General features: G+C 62.8%; 1 protein-coding gene and 1 long non-coding RNA gene across 7 annotated transcripts in view; one reads left to right on the forward strand and one right to left on the reverse strand.

Moving 5' to 3' along the window:
- Positions 1–1,822: 1,822 nt before the first annotated feature.
- LOC120602857 (uncharacterized) lies at positions 1,823–5,574 on the reverse strand. The gene is made up of 2 exons (XR_005652869.1): positions 3,759–5,574; positions 1,823–2,617 (listed from the first exon to the last, which is right to left on the reverse strand). It is a non-coding gene; the product is annotated as an uncharacterized LOC120602857 (long non-coding RNA).
- Positions 5,575–13,195: 7,621 nt separating this feature from the next.
- The window catches only part of CELSR1 (cadherin EGF LAG seven-pass G-type receptor 1), a 113,207-nt gene continuing 107,882 nt past the window's right edge, over positions 13,196–18,520 (forward strand). For all 6 annotated transcript variants that reach the window (XR_005652870.1, XM_039863151.1, XM_039863152.1 and 3 more), the window contains exon 1: positions 13,196–16,829. Coding sequence is in view for 5 of the 6 variants with exons in the window: in XM_039863151.1 (XP_039719085.1) it covers positions 13,211–16,829 (3,619 nt within the window). In the remaining variant the exon portion in view is untranslated. The remainder of the gene's footprint in view (positions 16,830–18,520) is intronic.

Genomic DNA, 18,520 nt, shown 5'->3' on the forward strand with positions numbered 1-18,520 from the left:
TCATTTAGCAACTGTTTCCCCATCAGGTGTTCTTGCCAAGTCCTGACTGGGCCCCGGCTTGGCAGAGATGAGCCAAAGGAAAATACAACATACACGCAAGTAACCACGTCCGGTGGGAGCCTGGGACTCGTGGTCTGTGAGGGGTCCTGGGTTCGGAGGGACCTGGGAGGCGGGGAGGAGCACCTTTGCTTGGCGTGATCAGGGAATGCTTCTTAGAGGAGGGGGCATTTAAGCGGGGCGTGGAGGCACGGGCTGGCAGTGACCCGCACTGGGCACGTGCAGCCCACTGACTGGCTGATGGATCTGCAAGAGTCTGAACACTGCTGGGCGCCAAATCTGCCGGGACCAGGGACTTAAATGACCCGTCACAAAACTGAGAGTGGACCCTTAAGCCCACTCGGTTTGGTGACCTTCACATTGCTCCTGCTCGGCATTGCCTCCAAGGAGTGACCTCCACACTGACCAGGCTGGTGGCGGGGGAGGGACAGGTGTGGGCTGATGACCTCCCGACAACGTTTTCCTCATGGACTTCAACTGAATCTTGAGGTTGGGGTCCTGGCACCAACGTGACTCATGAGGCAAGGCCTGCCTCACCCTTATGCATTCTTCTGAGGTGTCACCCCGCTTGGGGCCTCCAGCCCTTGCCAAGGCCCAAAGCCATCATGAGGTGCTGTTTGGAGCCAGCCTGGGAGCCTGGGGCCTGCCTGGGCAGAGCCTGCACCCCGGAGCCAGTAGGCTGCACCGAGTCCCAGGAAGACAGCCAACACCAGCTCCGGCCTGCCCAGGCACACCTTCGCCCCCGGCTAACCATGACGCAGCCTGCCCACGCACACCCCCTCTCCCCAGCTAACGATGACGCAGCCATCAAGGCCTCGCCCGGCCGTCACCTCCTCTGGGAAGCCCTCCTGACTCCCAGGCTGGCTGGCCCAGGGGCCTCCAAGGGGTCTCCGGCATTGGGGCTTCCCTATGTGGCATGGATGGAGTATGGAGTTACATGTGACAGGAAACCCTCACCCTTACCCAACTCCGACCAGCTCAAGCAGAAAAGGAACTGTGTCCATGCACGGAATTGCCAAGTCCAGGGCGTCCTACGGGCACAGCGGGGTGCAGGGCTAACGGGCTCTGCCTCTTTTCGGGGTGGCGCCATCTCGTGGCAGTTCAGGCCACCTTCCGCCCTGTCGGCAACGCTGGCAGAACAGAGCTTTTTCCTCTGCCTGGCTGTTCTCAAAAGCGCTTCAGAACTGGGCCTCCCAGGCTGTGGGTGAACGGGCTGGGGTCATATGTCAACGCCTGAAACCTGTAGGACTGGGGTTAACTCTACCTGGACCACACGGCCGGAGGGGGAGAGCGGAGAAGGGCGCGGAGGGCAGTCGAAGGGGAACGGAGCTCGCGGGGCAGCAGCACAGCACAGCTGGCCCCTCAGCAGCCCGCTCGGGCAGGGATCGTGTCCGGGGCGTCTGTGCCCCGGCGTTGCCTGCACGAGGCCGGCCACGCAACAGACTCTAGCCCCCTGGCTTCGGCGGGTTCCTTGGGGCCGTGGCACGTCCTGCTCCCTCTGCCTGGAACAGCTGAGTTCCTCCCTCCCCGCTCCGACCAGCGGGGCTCACGTCTAACGAGGTGCACGTGAGGCTCCCCCTGTCCCCCCGGCCTCCTTACCTCTCTTCTCGTTTTCTGTCTTCTTCCCTTTCTCTGCTGCATCCTGGGAAAGGGCTGCCGATCTACGCTCCAATTCGCTGATTCTCTCTTTAGGTGTTGAATTCGTGGAGTTTAAAGTTTCAACATTTCTATTTTCACTTGTAATAGAGCTACTTGGTTGTTTTTCAAATCCACCTGACCTTTTTTTAAACAGACTCATCCCTTTTTAAAAAATCTTTCTTATTTCATCTTTTATCTACCGCAAACATTCAAATATCTGAAGTTTGGCGGTAGCTAAACCTTTGTGATTTCTATCGACTCCCACCTCTTGATGGCTTGTTTCCTTGTGTTTCCTCACTTTTTTCCTGAGTCCGGAAGGCCTGTGCTGGGACGCGTTCCTCATCCGCTTTTGCCGGTCGTGACGAGGTGCTCCTATCCTGGGACCGTCACTTTAGTTTCTAGACTTGGGGCCCCTGTCTGCGAGGACAGTGTGAATTTAATTGCGGCGCCACCCGAGAGCAGGGCTATGGTTGTAAATTCTCGAGAAATTATTATTATTCTATACTTTCTACCCGGAGCCCTGAGGCGGTCACCCAGATTTCTCGGTAGACCCCGTTTGCTGGCAGGCAGATTAAGTTGGGGCCACTCTCTCCTCAAGGGGGGTCACCACCTTTGAGTATCTCAGCTCGATGTGGGAGTCTTGGGGTCACTCCCTCTCACCACCCACTGCACTGCTCTGCCTCAGTCCTGATCTCTCAGGAGAATCCAGGAAACGTCATCTGTCTGGTTCCAGATGGATTTCTTTTTGTGGGGGGCTGATCTTTCTCACAAGCTCAGCAATGCAGTAAAGTTATGTCTGTTGACATTCACGCGGAATCTGGTAGCTGCATGGCATTGTTGGGCATCTGATCACCAGAAGTCAACTCTTCGGCTCATTCCGGGTGCTGTATCCGTGGCCTCTGGCGTGGCTGTCCCCTTGCTTCTGAGTGGTATTCAGAGAGAGCAGGGTGCATGCTTTGGTGGCACCCCCATGGAATGCGGGCTGCCACACGCCCGCATCCTCCTCAGCACTCGGGCTGAAGAAAGCCTGTGACCAGGAATCACAGACCTGCGGGGCAGCACTGCCCCAGTGACCTCACAGACGCTCCAGAGGACAGCGGGCGGGGACAGATGGGAGCAAATGGTGGGCGTGCCTGCGTGTCTGTGCTGGGGCATCCCGAGGGGACCTCGTGGTGGGGAGAGCCCAAGAATTGTTCAAGGTGGCCAGCTGGACCGGACACAGCTAGAAAACATGCTTTAGGCAGTGTGGGCACGGCCTGCCTGAGCTCCTTTGCAGACGGCCATGATTAAAAGAAGCTCCGTGACGGTGACAGAATCCCAGCCCCAGAGACAGCCTGGGCTCGTCTCTCCCTCCTCTCATCTGGACACACTGTGCCCCGCACTGTGCAGTCGCCTGTCCCCAGCCCCGCCCCGCTTGGACCTGTGTCCCTGGGGGAGCTATCTCCTAGGAGACGCCCCTTCTGTGAAGGCAGCCCTCGGCCTCATTCATCCCAGAGAATTTACTGGTCGCCTCTTCTATACCAGGCCCTCTGCTTGAGGCCACACGATGGCAAGGGCCGGTCTTGGCCTTCAGGGGTCATCTTTGGGGAACGTGCAGCAATATAGGGTGGTGACAACTGTAAGGGACGAATGCAGAGGGCAGTGGGAACACGGAGAAGGAGCGTCCTGTGTGCCCAGAGGCTGGTAGGGGGTCCAGGTAGAGGCAGAGGAGGCGGCATTCGAGCTGCAGCTAGACCGTGCCCTATACTTTGGTGGGGTGGGAGGGGAGGCTGGCCCAGTGCACAGGGCAGGCCCCGAAAGGCCCCGAGATGGGGAGCAGCGAGGGCCCTTCGGCCGGGGGTGACTGCAGAGGTGCGTCAGGGAAGATACGGGGTTCTCTGAGACTGTAGCCACATTTCTGAAACCTCTATGGCTGGAGGCGGACAAAGGTGTTAGCCTGCAGCTGCCCTTCGCAGGGGTCGGGTGGGGAGGCCGCCTCTGGGCAGGTTCACCAGGATCCCCATTTGGGAAGCGGGGTGGAGTTCACACCAATGACTCGGCTGGGAAGCGGGTGTGTCAGCTACCTGCTGCTGTCTCTCCAGGCGTCTGGACTTGGCTCTGTTCTGGCCTGCTCCACCGTGAGGGTGCCCGGACCGGCGTGAGCCGGGCACAGAAGCTGCACGGCGTCCAGGCCTGCAACGTGCGGAGGGACCGAGCGATTTCTCGGCACCCCCAGCGTGTGGCATCTGTTCCCCTCTTATTTCCTAGAAGGGCCCCCGATTGATTCCCATGTGCGCCCTTCACGATAATGGAAACAGAAGGGCAGTCTGGGCTCCAGCCGCATCCCGAGCTTTGTCCAGTTGGGCCGTGGCCCGCCACGCCCGGCTGCCGCGCAACGCCCGCGGGAGGCCAGCCTTCTCGAGTGCACGTTCTGCGATGCCCTGGCTCGATAAGTGACAGGTTCGTGTACTTCTCGATCCCTTCCTTGGAGGAGCCTCAGTCAGCAGCGGCCTGGGGCCCAGCAGTAAGCGGGGTGTGTGTCGGCTTGCGAGTGTACTTCTGTTTATTTGCGTGTGGTTGTCTTTGTATGTGTTTGTACATGTTTCGCGTGTGTATTTGTGCATGTGTTTGTGTGTACATTTGCATATTTGTGCATGTGTTTATGCATATGTATGTGGGCTTCTGTGTGTGTGTTTGTGCTTGCGTGTATGTGTGAGTGTGCGTGCTCGTGTTGGGAGGGGTCGGGGACTGCCACGCCCTCCCTCCGCACACGCCTCCACCCAGCAGCGGCCCCCACGGTGGGCCGGGCCTCGCCTCTCCTCCACGCCTCTGTCCCTTGCACTAGGCTCAGGAGAAGGGACAGATGAGTGGAAGGCACTTAAAGGACCTGGGCACCTCCTGGCCCCTCCGATCACTGTCTCTGGTCACAGACTGGACACTTAGCTCCCCCTCCACTTAAGGACACGGTCATCTTCGCCTCGCTGGGTGGGAGTGGGGGCTTCAAGCTGCTGCGGTGTGTTTCCCAGACAGCAGCTTCCCCCCTTCCCATGGGAACCCAGAGTTAAACCAAACCAGAGACAGGCGAGCCCGGCTCATGCAGAGCCTCGGTGAGCAAGCAGTGGCTGGGGACTCCCACCGCTGGGGCACGGCCATTCGCAAAGCTCTCTGAGGGGATCCTGGAGTGGGGGGAGAGGGGCTTAGAGCCAGTGTCTGCTGTGAGACCCCCTCGACAAGCCGCCAAGCCTCTCTGAGCCCTGTTTCCACGGGGTGACACTCTTCGCCAGGTGGTTATCTTTGTGGCGATGGAGCCGGCAGCGGTAAGTTCTCAGCGAGGGGCAGCAAACGCCAAATCAGACGCCTTTCGCACCGTCCGCAGAGGGACAAACGCCGTGATTACACTGTTGCCCGGGCACACAGCTGGACAGCGGCACACCTGGACCTCGATCCAGGCTGCTTCTGCCACCGCCCGCTCTCCGCCCATCACTGCGGGGCCGGCCACCGCAAGAGCGACATTTCATAGTGGACCAATGACAAGGTGTTCGTCAAGGGAGTGACTCTGTCCCGTGGTTTTATCCCACATTGTTTTAAGTGGCGTGTGTGTGATCTGTGTCTAGCAGACCTCAGCGAAGGCAGGCCAGCACATCTGCCTGAACGGGCCCCGTCCAGAGGACCTGAAGCCCCCTCCCCCCAACCCTGGCCCCAAGAAATGTCTCTGCAGAAGTGTGGCGAGGACTTGGGGTCACATTGGGGGTGCCCCGGCCTCCACTCTGGACCAGAGGCCCCCTTCTCCTCCCAAGAACACCCTGGTCCGGAGCGACTATTGATGAATAGACGTTTTTCTCACATTGCCGCCCGTTCTTAGGCTTTGTCAGGCGGTGCGAGCACAGCGTCCCCCCACGCACAGCCCCCACCCCCAGTGGCAGCCAGAGTGCTGCCCCCGCTCCGGGTGTCCATGTCGTTGCAGGGCGAGGGACTAAGGTGCAGGTGGGTCAGGGTTGCTTACCCGCCGACCTCGACATGGGTGATGAGCCGGACTCTGGGCGTGGTCCAGTTCGTCGCTAAGGGACCCTGGAGGAAGCAGGAGGAGAACTGGCCTCAGCTTCCTGGGGTGGGGGCGGGGGGGGAGGCCAATGTGTCCCCCACGGCTGGCTTTGAAGGCGGAGGATGGGGCCACTAGCTGAGGAATGTGGGGGTGGTCTAAGAAGCTGGGAAAGGCAAGGAAACGGGTTCTCCCCTGGAGCCCCCAGAAAGGGTGCTGTGCGGCTGCTGTTTTGATGTTTAGCCAGTGAGACCCATTTTGACCTCAGAACTGGAAGATAAAGTGTGTGCAGGGTTAAGCCACTAAGTTTGCGAGATGTTACATCAGCCACAGGAAATGCGTTCACCCCATTTCACAGAGGAGACTGGGGTCCAGAGAGGAGCGGGAACTTGCCTGAGCCCACAGGCTGTGGCCCGCCAAGCCTTCAACTCATTGCCTGCTTCTCTTTGTCCTGCCCTCTCTCCTGGGATGGAAGGGACCGAGTCCCCGGCAAACACCCAGTGCCGATTCTGCAGAGGTGAGCGGGTGGGGAAAAGCAAGCCAGACCCATTTTTCTGGGTGTTCCGGCAAACGAGTGAATGCTGCGGACGGAGAAGCCTTGAGTCATGCAAAGCATCCAATTAACCAGTTTTGACAAAAGTTGAAACTTGCAGGAACCGAAGGCCCTGCCAACAGCCCCTCCTTGTCATCCGTCCCCCTGACGCAGGTGGCAGCATGCCATGGATGTCCACCGAATCTGGAGTTTGTCAGCTTCATGGGCACCCAGAACACACGCCTCCCATCAGCACCTCCCGCATCCCGGAGGCCACCGTGGGGTGCTGGCCTCTTTCCCGAGTCCTTGTCCATGTCAGTTCCTTTTGATCAGAGCAGGGTCTGCTGGCCTCCAGGGGCTGCAGATCTCAGCATGCTCACCAGGCTCCAGCAGCGCATGACTCACCGCTCCTGCCCCTGAGGGCTCTCCCCCTCCCTTCCCCCTCCCCTCCTCCCCTCCCCTCCCCTCTCCCCCTCCCCTGGGGCTGATGGAGCTCCACCCCCCAGATGATTCCAAGATCCCACACCAGGACCTCAGGCCACCTTTCTCCCGGGGACCTCTGCTGACCCCTGCGAGGACGGCAACTGTGAGAAGCGGGTCCCCCAGCCTGCCTTCGCTCCCTGGCGAGGCTGCCAACCAGGAGCGTGGCGTCCATGGCTCCTCGGGCCACCACCTCCTGCGCAGAAGCCACGTGAGTCTCAAGCATGCGCCCTCACCTCCCAGTCACCAGAAGGACAGAGTTCTCGTGCTCCCTGGAATTTGGGGTTCCCTTTGAAGCCAGATGGCCCTGCGCCCAGGCCTTGGTTGAAGCACAGTGTCTTCAGGCTCAGGGGCAGGGTCAGAGTCAGGGTCAGGCTTCTCCTGGGGGAGGGGCAGCCCCCTGCCCTCTGCGCCCCCATCTCGCATCTCCAGTAGTTGGCTCCCTGCCCTGTCCTCTCACAGCTGCGCCCCTCACCCCGCCACTTCCTCTGGGTGACCAGAGCTGGTAGGCCTGCGCTCTGTTTCCAACACGTCCACATGGTGGGCGGCTGGACTCCGGCGTTGAGTGTTGCTAGGGGGCTGGGGCCGGCGGACATTCCATCCTAACAACAGCAAAAATAGCCATGATCTTTCAGCCCCTGCTCACCGGAGCCCGGGCCTGCCCGGTGCAGTCCCCGGTCCCTGCACCGTGCGTCGTCCCTGGGTGGGTGCCAGGTCCCTTCCAGGGAGGGGACTCATGCAGAGGAGCTGGCAGAGGGACAGGGTTGGCTCCCAGGCTTGTGACCCTGGTGCAGGCATCCTTTTTAAAATTTTTACTTTTAAGAAGATACAATTCGGATGAGGGGACCGGCTTTGTCTTATCTGGGTCTCCTGCATTACGACAGAACCACTAACGAAGTCATTCTGCCCACCATCACGTGCCTTTTCCCGCACCCCAGAAAGTTCTGCAAGTGAGTAAGAGACACGAACAAGGAGGGGTGCCTCCCAGTCACCCTCTTCCCTCCAAAAGGGCCGTAGGGCGGGGGAGCCTCCCGAAGAGCCCGGGGGGCCTTTCCCATCTCCGCCTCCCCGTAGCCCGGGATCACACCCAGTGGTTCCCCATAGCGTTCTCCCAGAGTGACCCGATGCACGGGGTCCCTTCCGCAGAGAGGCCTCGTGAGGGAAGGCACCACTGCGGGATCCCCAAGGCGGGTCAGAGGTGGGGGGGATGAGGGAGGGAACCCGGATCACCCAACACCCCACTTCTAGGCCCAGAGTTGGGGGAACCTTGGCGTCTGTCTCGATTTCTCCCGCAACCACGTCCACTCCGTGGGTGAGTCCTGCTGACTCCCGGCCAAAGCCCAGCCCGCACCCGATCCCTCCTCCTCCATGGCCCATCGGGCCCATCGGCCCCATCGGGGCGCATGCGCCGTGCTGTGCGCGGCTCCCACATCCACTCCCGCCTGGGATCAGCCAGAGGCGAGGTTCGAAAGCACGAATCGCCCACCCGCGCTTCGCTGCCCTCCGCTGCCCGATGCGCTCCCGTCACACGCCCTAGAAACCGAAGTCCTGGCGGTGGCCACGTGGCCCTCCCCACCTGCGTCCTGCACCCACGGTGCCCCCCTTGAGCTTTGTGGTGTGTGTGTGGGGGAGGAACAGTGTCAGCGACGGTGGAGGTGTCAGAACAACGTGGTCTCCCACGATGGACTCCAGCGAACCGCCGTGTCAGGTGTCCCTGCCCCCCAGCACGGAGGCCCTCTCCCAGGTGGCTCTCTTCCGGCGACGCGTGGCCTTCCTCGGTCCTGGGGAGCCCCGCTGCAGCCCCTCTGCCCTCCAGGTGCGCGGGGACTGGAGCTGGCCCTTCCTTGTCCGCCGGCTCAGGGCGTTCTCCAGGGATTGGTGACTGGACCTGGGGTGAGAGGGCTGAGTTTGAGCCCCAACCCCCGCGACCCCCGCACTGTGCTCCTGGAGCCCGTTCCTCACTTGTGCAGTGGCACTGGGCCCCGCTACCCTGCAGTGTCCCCAGAGCCCAGTGCGACAGTATGGCCCAGCCTGTCCAGGGACAGCAGGGGCCCGCGCGCTGCCTATGTGTGCGCAGGCGCCCAGCTTCGGACCTGTGGCCTCTGCCGCGTGCTTGGAGCAACATTTGGGCGCTTGTGCAGAGAAGGAGGCAGAGACCGTGCTCGGCCACTAGAGGCCACTGTAGCCCTGGTGGGGCCCAGGCTGCCGGCCTGGGACACTGGCTCCTGCTCCTGGGGACAAGGTGGGGTCAAGGTGCCTTGTTTCCCAGCACCCCAGGCTCTCCAAAACCGAAATGGCAGCACCGGACGTGAGACCTGTGCCATCACCCGGCGCTCACAGCGCTTCTGGTCTGTCTGGAGATTGGGACTCTGGCCTCTGCCCATGCCAGCTTCCAAAGTCTTCCGGAACCTTCCTGGAGCCGATGCCCATCCAGGGTAGTGGCAGGCACAGGTTGGCCAGGTGTCGGCCTCTCAGGGAACACCCGATGGAGCCAAGTCCTTGGGGAGAGCCTTCACCCCGGGGCTCCATGAGGCCACACCCCTCAGTCCAAGGGCCTGGGGGCCTGAACGAACCCAGCACTTGCACATAGAAAGGTCTGGCAACTTGCAAGAGGAGAAAGAATGTTCTTTTTGTCATACATCACCTGGGTCTTCCTGGGGAGAGCTAGTATGTAAAATGCACACAATTAAGGCCTAAATTCCCTTCATCCCCCTGGCTTCCGTCAACACCCTGATGAAGGCAGAGTTCCATGTTTCGGCTTCCACGATCGCCCTCGAGGGGTCACTTTGAGGGGGGAGGGGCCTGAACCTCTGACCACAAAAGGTTGCTCCCTCTGGATTCCTAAAACTGGGCAAAGTGGGGCCGGGCCCAGACTTGCTTCCGGCCTTCACCCATGGGGTGTTCCTTCCAGCTCCTCACTGTTTAATGGTTGGCCCAGAAATTTATTGTGTGAGGAACAGATTCCAGAATTCATGTGGGTTCCGGTACGAGCCTCTGGCAAAAAGCGTTTCGAGCCGCCGTTTAGAACATGTAAAACACTAGAAATCCACGGCTTCTTTTTTAAAAAAATTCTATTTTTATTTTTAAAAGCACTAATTTCATGTGAAACACCTTAGGGGACCGTGCAAAATCTAAACATCGGTTATGATTCACTGAGCCCAGGGAGTGACAAGTGGTGGCAGCTACTCCAGGGGCATAAACCAGCATCAGCATCCTCCAGCCAGCAGCTCTCAGGGGGTCCCTCTGACGTGACCCCTAGGAGGGACCCCGACAGTCACTCAATGGGAGGAGAGACCATTATCGCTTCGAGCCACCCTCAAGGGAGAAGGGCAGGTGAGCAAGACACAGCCCCCCAGGTGGTGCTGGCCAGGCCACCGCATGTTGTGCGCCCCTTCCCGAAGCCTCGGGCACATGCCCTCTCCTTCCGGGGCTCAGTTCACTTTCTGTGGACACCCAGGGTGGACCGGAGCGGTGGCTGAGCACAGACCGCCCCCCAGAGCCTGCCTCTCCGTGAGCACGGACGTGTGCAGGCACCACTTAACCCACAATTGCAGCTGCTACAGTAGAGGCAGTGATGAAGCAACCATGATCTCGTGCTCGGTGACAAGGACGTAACAGTAAAGCTCTGCCCTGGTAGATCTGCACCTGAGCCAGGCCGGTGCCAGCCTCATTATGCAGATCATGTCGTTAATCCCCCACGACTGCTCTCTCCCGCTGGAATGAGGAGTCAGGGCCTGGCGAAGGTCACGCAACTTTTTAGCGGCAGAATTGGAACTTGACCCCTGGAAGGCACCAGCCATCTCAGGTTTGTGACCCTTGTTCTGCCGACGCAGCTGGACCACCCTGCAGTCCTATCACGAGCTGCAGCCTGCTCTTTAATTCCCTTCCCACCCCCACTCCTGAAACTGGGCATGCCTGTGGAGAGGTGCATGAAGCACGTCTGTAGAGTTCAATGTCAGATCACAAGGCCGACATTCCGCTGACCCTTGGGCCAAGAGGCTGACGCCCTGCGCTCCCCGGCCCTCCCCGTCACACTCACATCATCCTGCTTTTCTCAATCTTTTGCCGTTTGCGTGCATTCTCAGACAGCATGCTGGATATGGGCCTGCTTCTGACGGATATGTGAACGGAGCTATAGTTTGTCTCTCGGCCTTTTGCCGGCTGTCCTGTTATCCAATTCTGTCCCTGTCTTCCCCCTGGGTCCCTGGGACAAGGAAGTGGTGCAGGGCCGGCTCTGCGGTTCCCTTGCAGTCCGCAGGTGTCTTGTTCCGGGAAAGCATGCCCACACCCAAACTCATTCACTGCATTTGAAATTTCAAACCCCGGCAAGGGCAGTGCGACCGAACCTTTTGTTTATTTAAACCCAACCCACCCTATTTAAAGTCCAATTGCAAAACATGCATTCCTGGGGTTCTCCAGGACTGGTCCTTCTGCTTTTCCTTCACCCCGGCTGGGTGCTTCCCACTGGAAGCTCTAGCGGGGTCCCCCCTCCCTTCCTGGCCCTCACTCCTGCCCTCTGGTCCTCCCCAGGAAGACGAAGGGCAGTCCCGCGAGGTCCTGGACGGCCACACTTATGGGATGGACCCTTCTCTCCCTCCCCCTCCCAGGTCTCCCTGCGGGGCTTGCCAGTGGAAAGTCCCAGGTTAAAAAGTTCCAAAGCAAGTCTACCTTCTGGGTCAAGAATTGCGTCTTCGAATCGTTGCTAATGGGAAGAATATGCTCACATTTCGCTTCGGCCCTGAAAAAGACATTGGAGCAATTCTGAGCAGTATCGGTTGAGGTTATTTATTTGTTCGTTGTGACCCCGCACCTCTGCGTTCAGCTCGGCTCGGAAATGCGAAGGCGGGATCGGACCCTCCCTCGTCGAAAAGACCCGCCGTTTTCACGAGTGCACAACATCTGCCACCCCTACCGCTTCTACCTGACCAACGGGGCCTTCTCGGAAGGAGAGACCCGGCCCGCACCACCCCACCGCCCCACCGCCCCACCGCCCCCGACGACAGAGAGGCCCAGGGGCCCGGCTGGGTTCTGGCATCTGGAGCTCTGCAGGGGGCAGCACAGTCCTAAAGCCTTGCAGAAAGGGGGTGTCGCACAGTCCTAACCGTCCCCCTATCCCAGGCTGTGGCCCGCAGGAGGCGGCGTGGGGGTGTGTCGCTAAGTCCTAACACCCGCCCCTTCCCTCTCCCTGGTTCCCGGCAGGAGGCGGCCGTGGCGGATCTCGGTTCCTAAGCTCCCTACCCCGGCAGCTCCCCGCAGGGGACGCAGGTGCGGGGGAGGAGGCGGACGGAGGGTGCTGTCGCACAGTTTTAAATTCCCCAGCGATCCCACCCCACGCCTCCTCCGGGGCTCGCGCCGCGCGCCGGCGCGTTTCGGTGTGGCCGAGGCTCTGGGACCCGACGGCGCGGACGCCCCGCTAGTGTCACGCGCGGCAGCCGAGCTCGGCTCCGCCGTCCCCACGCCACGTCCCAAGCTTCACCCCCGGCTGTTTTTGTTCGTTTGAAAGTTGTGCTTTCAGTCAAGCGGGACCCGAACCCGGTTAGTTGTCCGTTGAGTCTCAGAGTGCACGGAGTTTTGTCGGGTGTGAAACACTTCAGCCCGCGGCATTTTGCTGCGGAGGTGTAACCGCCCCCAGCACTGCCGCGGTCCTTAACCGGGTCGCGCCGCGCGCGACAGCCGGGGCGGCGCTCCGCTGAACAGTTCCGCCCGGGTGGGGTCGCGCCCGGCCACTGACGCTCAGAGCCGCAGCCCCACTGGTAGTGGCCGCCCCGGGCCTCCAGCCCCCCTTCCCCGGACCGGTCCCCTCTGCCCGCCACCCCCCCTCCCCAACCGGGAGGCGGGTGCGGAGGCCGCAGGGCAGTGGGCCGGGCCCCCACCCCCGCCCAGGCTGTGCCCCCGCGTCTCCATAGAGATCCTCCTGGCGCGCACCTCCAGGGCCAACTCCCCCCCCTCCCCCCCGGGGCTGAACAATACGCGGCAGGGCCAGGGGCGGGGCAGGGCCGGGCCGGGGGCGGGGAGAGCGCGGGCAGAGGGGGCGCGGGCTCGGCGCACCGCCCAGGCAGCAGCCGGCCGCCGGAGTCTGAGCCGCGCGGTGCGGCCTAACCGTTCGGGGAGCGCAGCTCCCGCCCTCTCCGGGCTCGCCCCGTTTCCCACGCCGCCCGGCCGAGCCCGCGCGGGAGCCACCTGGAGCCGCCTAGAGCCGCCGCCAGCGCAGGTTGATGCGCAGCGCCCTCCCGGGACGCGCCGAGGAGCCATCTTGAAACCAACTTCGCAAACTTTCGCAAAGTGCTCTCGAAGTGGAAGCTGCGGGGGAGACTGGGAGCGCGGCCCCCGGTGTCCCCGCCGGGGCCCCCGGAGAGGCGGGGCGCGGGCCGCCCCGAGGGCCGGGCGTCGGACGCGCGGGAGCCGCCCCCCGGCCGCGCCGGGTGGATGCGGAGCCGCGCCGAGTGCATGGATTGTGCTCGGGCACCGGGCTCGGGCTCCGGGCCATGGCGCCGCCGCCGCCGCCGCCGCCCGCGCTGCCCGCGCTGCTGCTGCTGGCTGCGGCCGCCGCCCTACCGGTGCTGGGGCTTCGAGCGGCCGCCTGGGAGCTGCGCGTCCCCGGCGGGGCCCGCGCCTTCGCCCTTGGACCGGGCTGGACCTACGCGCTGGACGCCGCGCGCACCCCCCGGGCGCTGCGGGAGCTGCTGGACGTGAGCCGCGACGGGCGGCTGGGCGGGCGGCGGCGCGCGCCAAGCGCGGGGCTTCGGGGCTGTGCGCGCCTGGGGGTACGCCCGCTGCCGCTACACGTCCGCCTGGCGGCCCGCGGCGCCCCGACGGTGCTGAGCCTTCGCCTGCGGGCGCGCGCGCACGGTCCCGGTTGCGGCGCCCGGCTCCGGCAGCGACGGGCCCCCAGCGCGGAGCTGCGCGCACGGGCTGTGCTCACGGTGCCTGGGCCCGGCGCGGCGCTCTGCTTCCCGGCCCCCGGCGGCGGCGGGGCCGCACTGCACTCGGCGCTGGCGGCCCTGACCACGTTCCCGGCCTGCAGCTGCCCGCGGCGTCCCAGGCCCCGCTGCCCACGCCGCCCCGTCTGCCTGCCGCCCGGCAGCCTCGCCCGCCTAAGCCTACTGTGTGCCCTGCGGCGCGCGGTCGGCGCCATCCGGGTGGAGCTGGAACTGGAGGCGGCCGTGGGGACGCCCTCCCCGTCGCTGTCCCTGTCGCAGTCGCCGCCGAGCCCGCCTCAGGCCGAGATCCGGGCGGCGGCGGCGGCGCGGCGGGCGCGGCGAGGCGCTGGCGGCAGTACAAGCCCACAGTTCCCGCTGCCCAGCTACCAGGTGTCGGTGCCCGAGAACGAGCCGGCCGGCACCGCGGTCATCGAGCTGCGCGCGCACGACCCGGACGAGGGCGAGGCGGGGCGCCTGAGCTACCAGATGGAGGCGCTGTTCGACGAGCGCTCCAATGGCTTCTTCCTCATCGACACCGACTCTGGAACGGTGAGCACCGCCCGCCCGCTGGACCGCGAGACCAAGGACACGCACGTGCTCAAGGTGAGCGCCGTGGACCACGGCTCGCCGCGGCGCTCGGCCGCCACCTACCTCACGGTCACAGTCAGTGACACCAACGACCACAGTCCGGTCTTCGAGCAGTCCGAGTACCGGGAGCGTGTGCGTGAGAACCTCGAGGTGGGCTACGAGGTGCTGACCATTCGCGCCACCGATGGCGACGCGCCCTCTAACGCCAATATGCGCTACCGCCTGCTGGAGGGCGCGGGCGGCGTCTTCGAGATTGACGCGCGCTCGGGCGTGGTGCGCACGCGGGCGGCGGTGGACCGGGAGGAGGCGGCCGCGCACCAGCTGCTGGTGGAGGCCAATGACCAAGGTCGCAACCCGGGCCCGCTGAGCGCCACGGCCACCGTGCACATCGTGGTGGAGGACGAAAACGACAACTACCCCCAGTTCAGCGAGAAGCGCTATGTGGTTCAGGTACCCGAGGACGTGGCGGTCAACACAGCCGTGCTGCGCGTGCGGGCCACGGATCGGGACCAAGGCCAGAACGCGGCCATCCACTACAGCATCGTCAGCGGGAACCTCAAGGGGCAGTTCTACTTGCATTCGCTGAGCGGGAGCCTGGACGTCATCAACCCGCTGGACTTCGAGGCCATCCGGGAGTACACGCTGCGCATCAAGGCCCAGGACGCGGGCCGGCCTCCGCTCATCAACTCGTCGGGGCTGGTCTCCGTGCAGGTGCTGGACGTCAACGACAACGCCCCGCTATTCGTGAGCAGCCCCTTCCAGGCGGCCGTGCTGGAGAACGTCCCCCTGGGCCACTCCGTGCTGCACATCCAGGCGGTGGACGCGGACGCCGGGGAGAATTCGCGCCTGCGCTATCGCCTGGTGGACACGGGGGCGGCCTCCGTGGGGGGTACGGGTGCCGGGTCCCAGGAGGACCCCGCCTCGGCCGCCAGCTTCCCTTTCCAGATCCACAACAGCTCGGGCTGGATCACCGTGTGCGCAGAGCTGGACCGCGAGCAGGTGGAGCATTACAGTTTCGGGGTGGAGGCGGTGGACCACGGCTCGCCGCCCATGAGCTCCTCGGCCAGTGTGTCCATCACGGTGCTGGACGTTAACGACAACGACCCCATCTTCACGCAGCCGGTGTACGAGCTGCGCCTCAACGAGGACGCGGCGGTGGGGAGCAGCGTGCTGACCCTACGGGCCCACGACCGCGACGCCAACAGTGTGATCACCTACCAGCTCACCGGTGGCAACACGCGCAACCGCTTCGCCCTCAGCAGCCAGAGCGGCGGCGGCCTCATCACCCTGGCGCTGCCGCTGGACTACAAGCAGGAGCGGCAGTACGTGCTGGCGGTGACGGCGTCCGACGGGACGCGCTCGCACACGGCTCAGGTCTTCATCAACGTCACTGACGCCAACACGCACCGGCCGGTCTTCCAGAGCTCCCACTATACGGTGAGCGTCAGCGAGGACCGGCCCCTGGGCACCTCCATTGCCACCATCAGCGCCAGCGACGAGGACACGGGCGAGAACGCGCGAATCACTTACGTGCTGGAGGACCCCGTGCCGCAGTTCCGCATCGATCCGGACTCGGGCACCGTCTACACCATGACAGAGCTGGACTATGAGGACCAGGCCGCCTACACGCTGGCGATCACTGCCCGGGACAACGGCATCCCTCAGAAGTCCGACACCACCTCCCTGGAGATCCTCATCCTGGATGCCAACGACAACGCTCCGCGGTTCCTGCGGGATTTCTACCAGGGCTCCGTCTTCGAGGACGCGCCAGCGGCCACCAGCGTCCTCCAGGTCTCTGCCACCGACCGGGACTCGGGCCCCAACGGCCGCCTGCTCTACACTTTCCAGGGTGGGGACGATGGCGATGGGGACTTCTACGTTGAGCCCACGTCGGGCGTGATCCGCACCCAGCGCAGGCTGGACCGAGAGAACGTGGCCGTGTACAACCTTCGGGCCCTGGCCGTGGACCGGGGGAGCCCAGCGCCCCTCAGCGCCTCGGTGGACATCCAGGTGACCGTTTTGGACATCAATGACAACCCCCCAGTGTTTGAGAGGGACGAGCTGGAGCTGTTCGTGGAGGAGAACAGCCCGGTGGGGTCCGTGGTGGCGAGGATTCGCGCCAACGACCCTGACGAAGGCCCCAACGCCCAGATCATGTATCAGATCGTGGAGGGCAACGTGCCCGAGGTCTTCCAGCTGGACCTGCTGAGCGGGGACCTGCGAGCACTGGTGGAGCTGGACTTCGAGGTCCAGCGGGAGTACATGCTGCTGGTGCAGGCCACATCTGCGCCCCTGGTCAGCCGCGCCACGGTGCACGTCCGCCTCCTGGACCAGAACGACAACCCGCCCGTGCTGCCGGACTTCCAGATCCTCTTCAACAACTACGTCACCAACAAGTCCAGCAGCTTCCCCGCCGGCGTGATCGGCCGCGTCCCGGCCCACGACCCAGACCTCTCCGACAGCCTCAGCTACACCTTCCTGCAGGGCAATGAGCTGCAGCTGCTGCTCCTGGACCCCGCCACCGGCGAGCTGCAGCTCAGCCGGGACCTGGACAACAACCGGCCGCTGGAGGCGCTCATGGAGGTGGCCGTCTCTGGTGAGTGGTCGTCGGGGCTCCTGCTGGGCCACTTGGGGAGCTGCCGGAACCTGCCAGGGACCCGCCCGGCACGCCGGGGCGCATTCGGGCAGGGTGTGGACAGTGCTTTGGGCATTGTGCCCTCCTGTTGGATGGTGAGATGCTGTGAGTCCGGGGACCCCCACCCGGCCAAGGCCACGGGAGTAGGAGGGGCACGGCACTGCGTCCCTCAGCACTTTTGCTCGGAGCAGGCCTGGGCTTCACGGTTAAGACCAGGGCTTCCTGGCGCTTTCTTCAGCACGTGCTGGCTCCTGAGATGTGCTATTAAAACCTAGTGTCTGGGGTTATCTGAATCATCATCTGTGATGCTCTGCCAGCAGCCACACACCTGTCTGGGAAGATCAAGGGTCACTGCCCATCCCATGTGCCAATTAGTTCCCGGGTGGGACCGCTGGAAATTGCCGGATGGGTCCGAGTCACCCTGTGATATGGCTGGAGTCACTTCCCTTGGGGTCTCTCTTCTGTCTCCTGCATGATAGTCAGGCTGTGTGCGCGCTGTGTGTGGGAGCGTTTTGCAAAGCACGGCCGCGTTTGATCTTGGCCGCTGCTCCCGGACACGGGCTGCTCCTCTGGGTGTTACTTAGAAGCCCGCCCAGGCCGGTGGTGGAGCCGGTGTGGGAACCCAGCTGGCCTGCTCTGGGGCTAGAGGTGAGCGGGAGAGGGGGACAGTCTGGGCTCAGCCTGCCGAATGTTTGGCAGCAAAGAGTTGGTCCCCAGGTAGAGGCGGGGCCTGCGGGCCTGGGAAGGGGGGACGAAGAGCGGATGTGGGATTGGGAGACACGGGAGAAAGAGAAGGATTTGGCAGGGTTGTGGGGGGTTGGGAAGAAAGGGGCACCCCCTGTGGCTCGCCAAGGGAGTCTGCCTGTGGACGTGGTCAGCTGGTGCGGGCGGTGACCTTCATCATGAGCCCAAGCTATCACCAAGGAGGGCTCGGATCTGTGCGTCGTCTGAGCCGATGTTTCAAATGAGTTGTTTAAACAATAAATTATTAGGATACACTATCACCGTGGGAGCCCTGGAGGAATTTAAAAGTTTATTTTCTGACTTGCTTTGTTTTCACGGTAGCTGTAATTCCTTACATACTAAGAGCAGGTGGCAGACAGGTTTCAGTTAGCTCATAAGATCTGGAACGTCTGGCCCCGTTCTGAAGCGATACAGTACTTCAACACAGGTTTTGGTCACGTAACCTATCTCTGGTGACCGTTGGAGGTTTTGCGGGGTTGTGAGTACGTCTGGAGAATGCGGACCAGCCCCTTGGGGAGAACCGTTAAACAGGGTTGTGGATATTCTGAGCAGTGACAATTCAAAAAATAAAAAAAGGTCTCTACCCTAAGTTTGCGTTGGCATTTTCTGATTTTTTATCTGCTGGGTGAAGCAGAGCGAGGACTGTGGCTTGCGTCTGCACAGCCTGGCGGTATCACAGGGTTTTGATTTTGCAGAGGACGTGGCGCGCCTTAGTGGGAACGGGTGTGTGCTGGCATCAGGGATGTTTTGTGTGTCTGGAGCAGGAATGTGGGCCCCCCGTGTTGGCCGGAAAGCAGGGTTTAGGGTAGATTTCATTCAGAAGAAGTTAGTTACTGAGGGGTGCCTGCAGTCAGAGGTGGGCTGGGGATTCTGTGCTACGTAGTGATTTTCCCAGTGGTCCAGTTTTG

The sequence above is a fragment of the Pteropus medius genome, unplaced genomic scaffold (assembly GCF_902729225.1).
Source record: "Pteropus medius unplaced genomic scaffold, Ma_sr-lr_union100, whole genome shotgun sequence".
Taxonomy (NCBI): Eukaryota; Metazoa; Chordata; class Mammalia; order Chiroptera; family Pteropodidae; genus Pteropus; species Pteropus medius.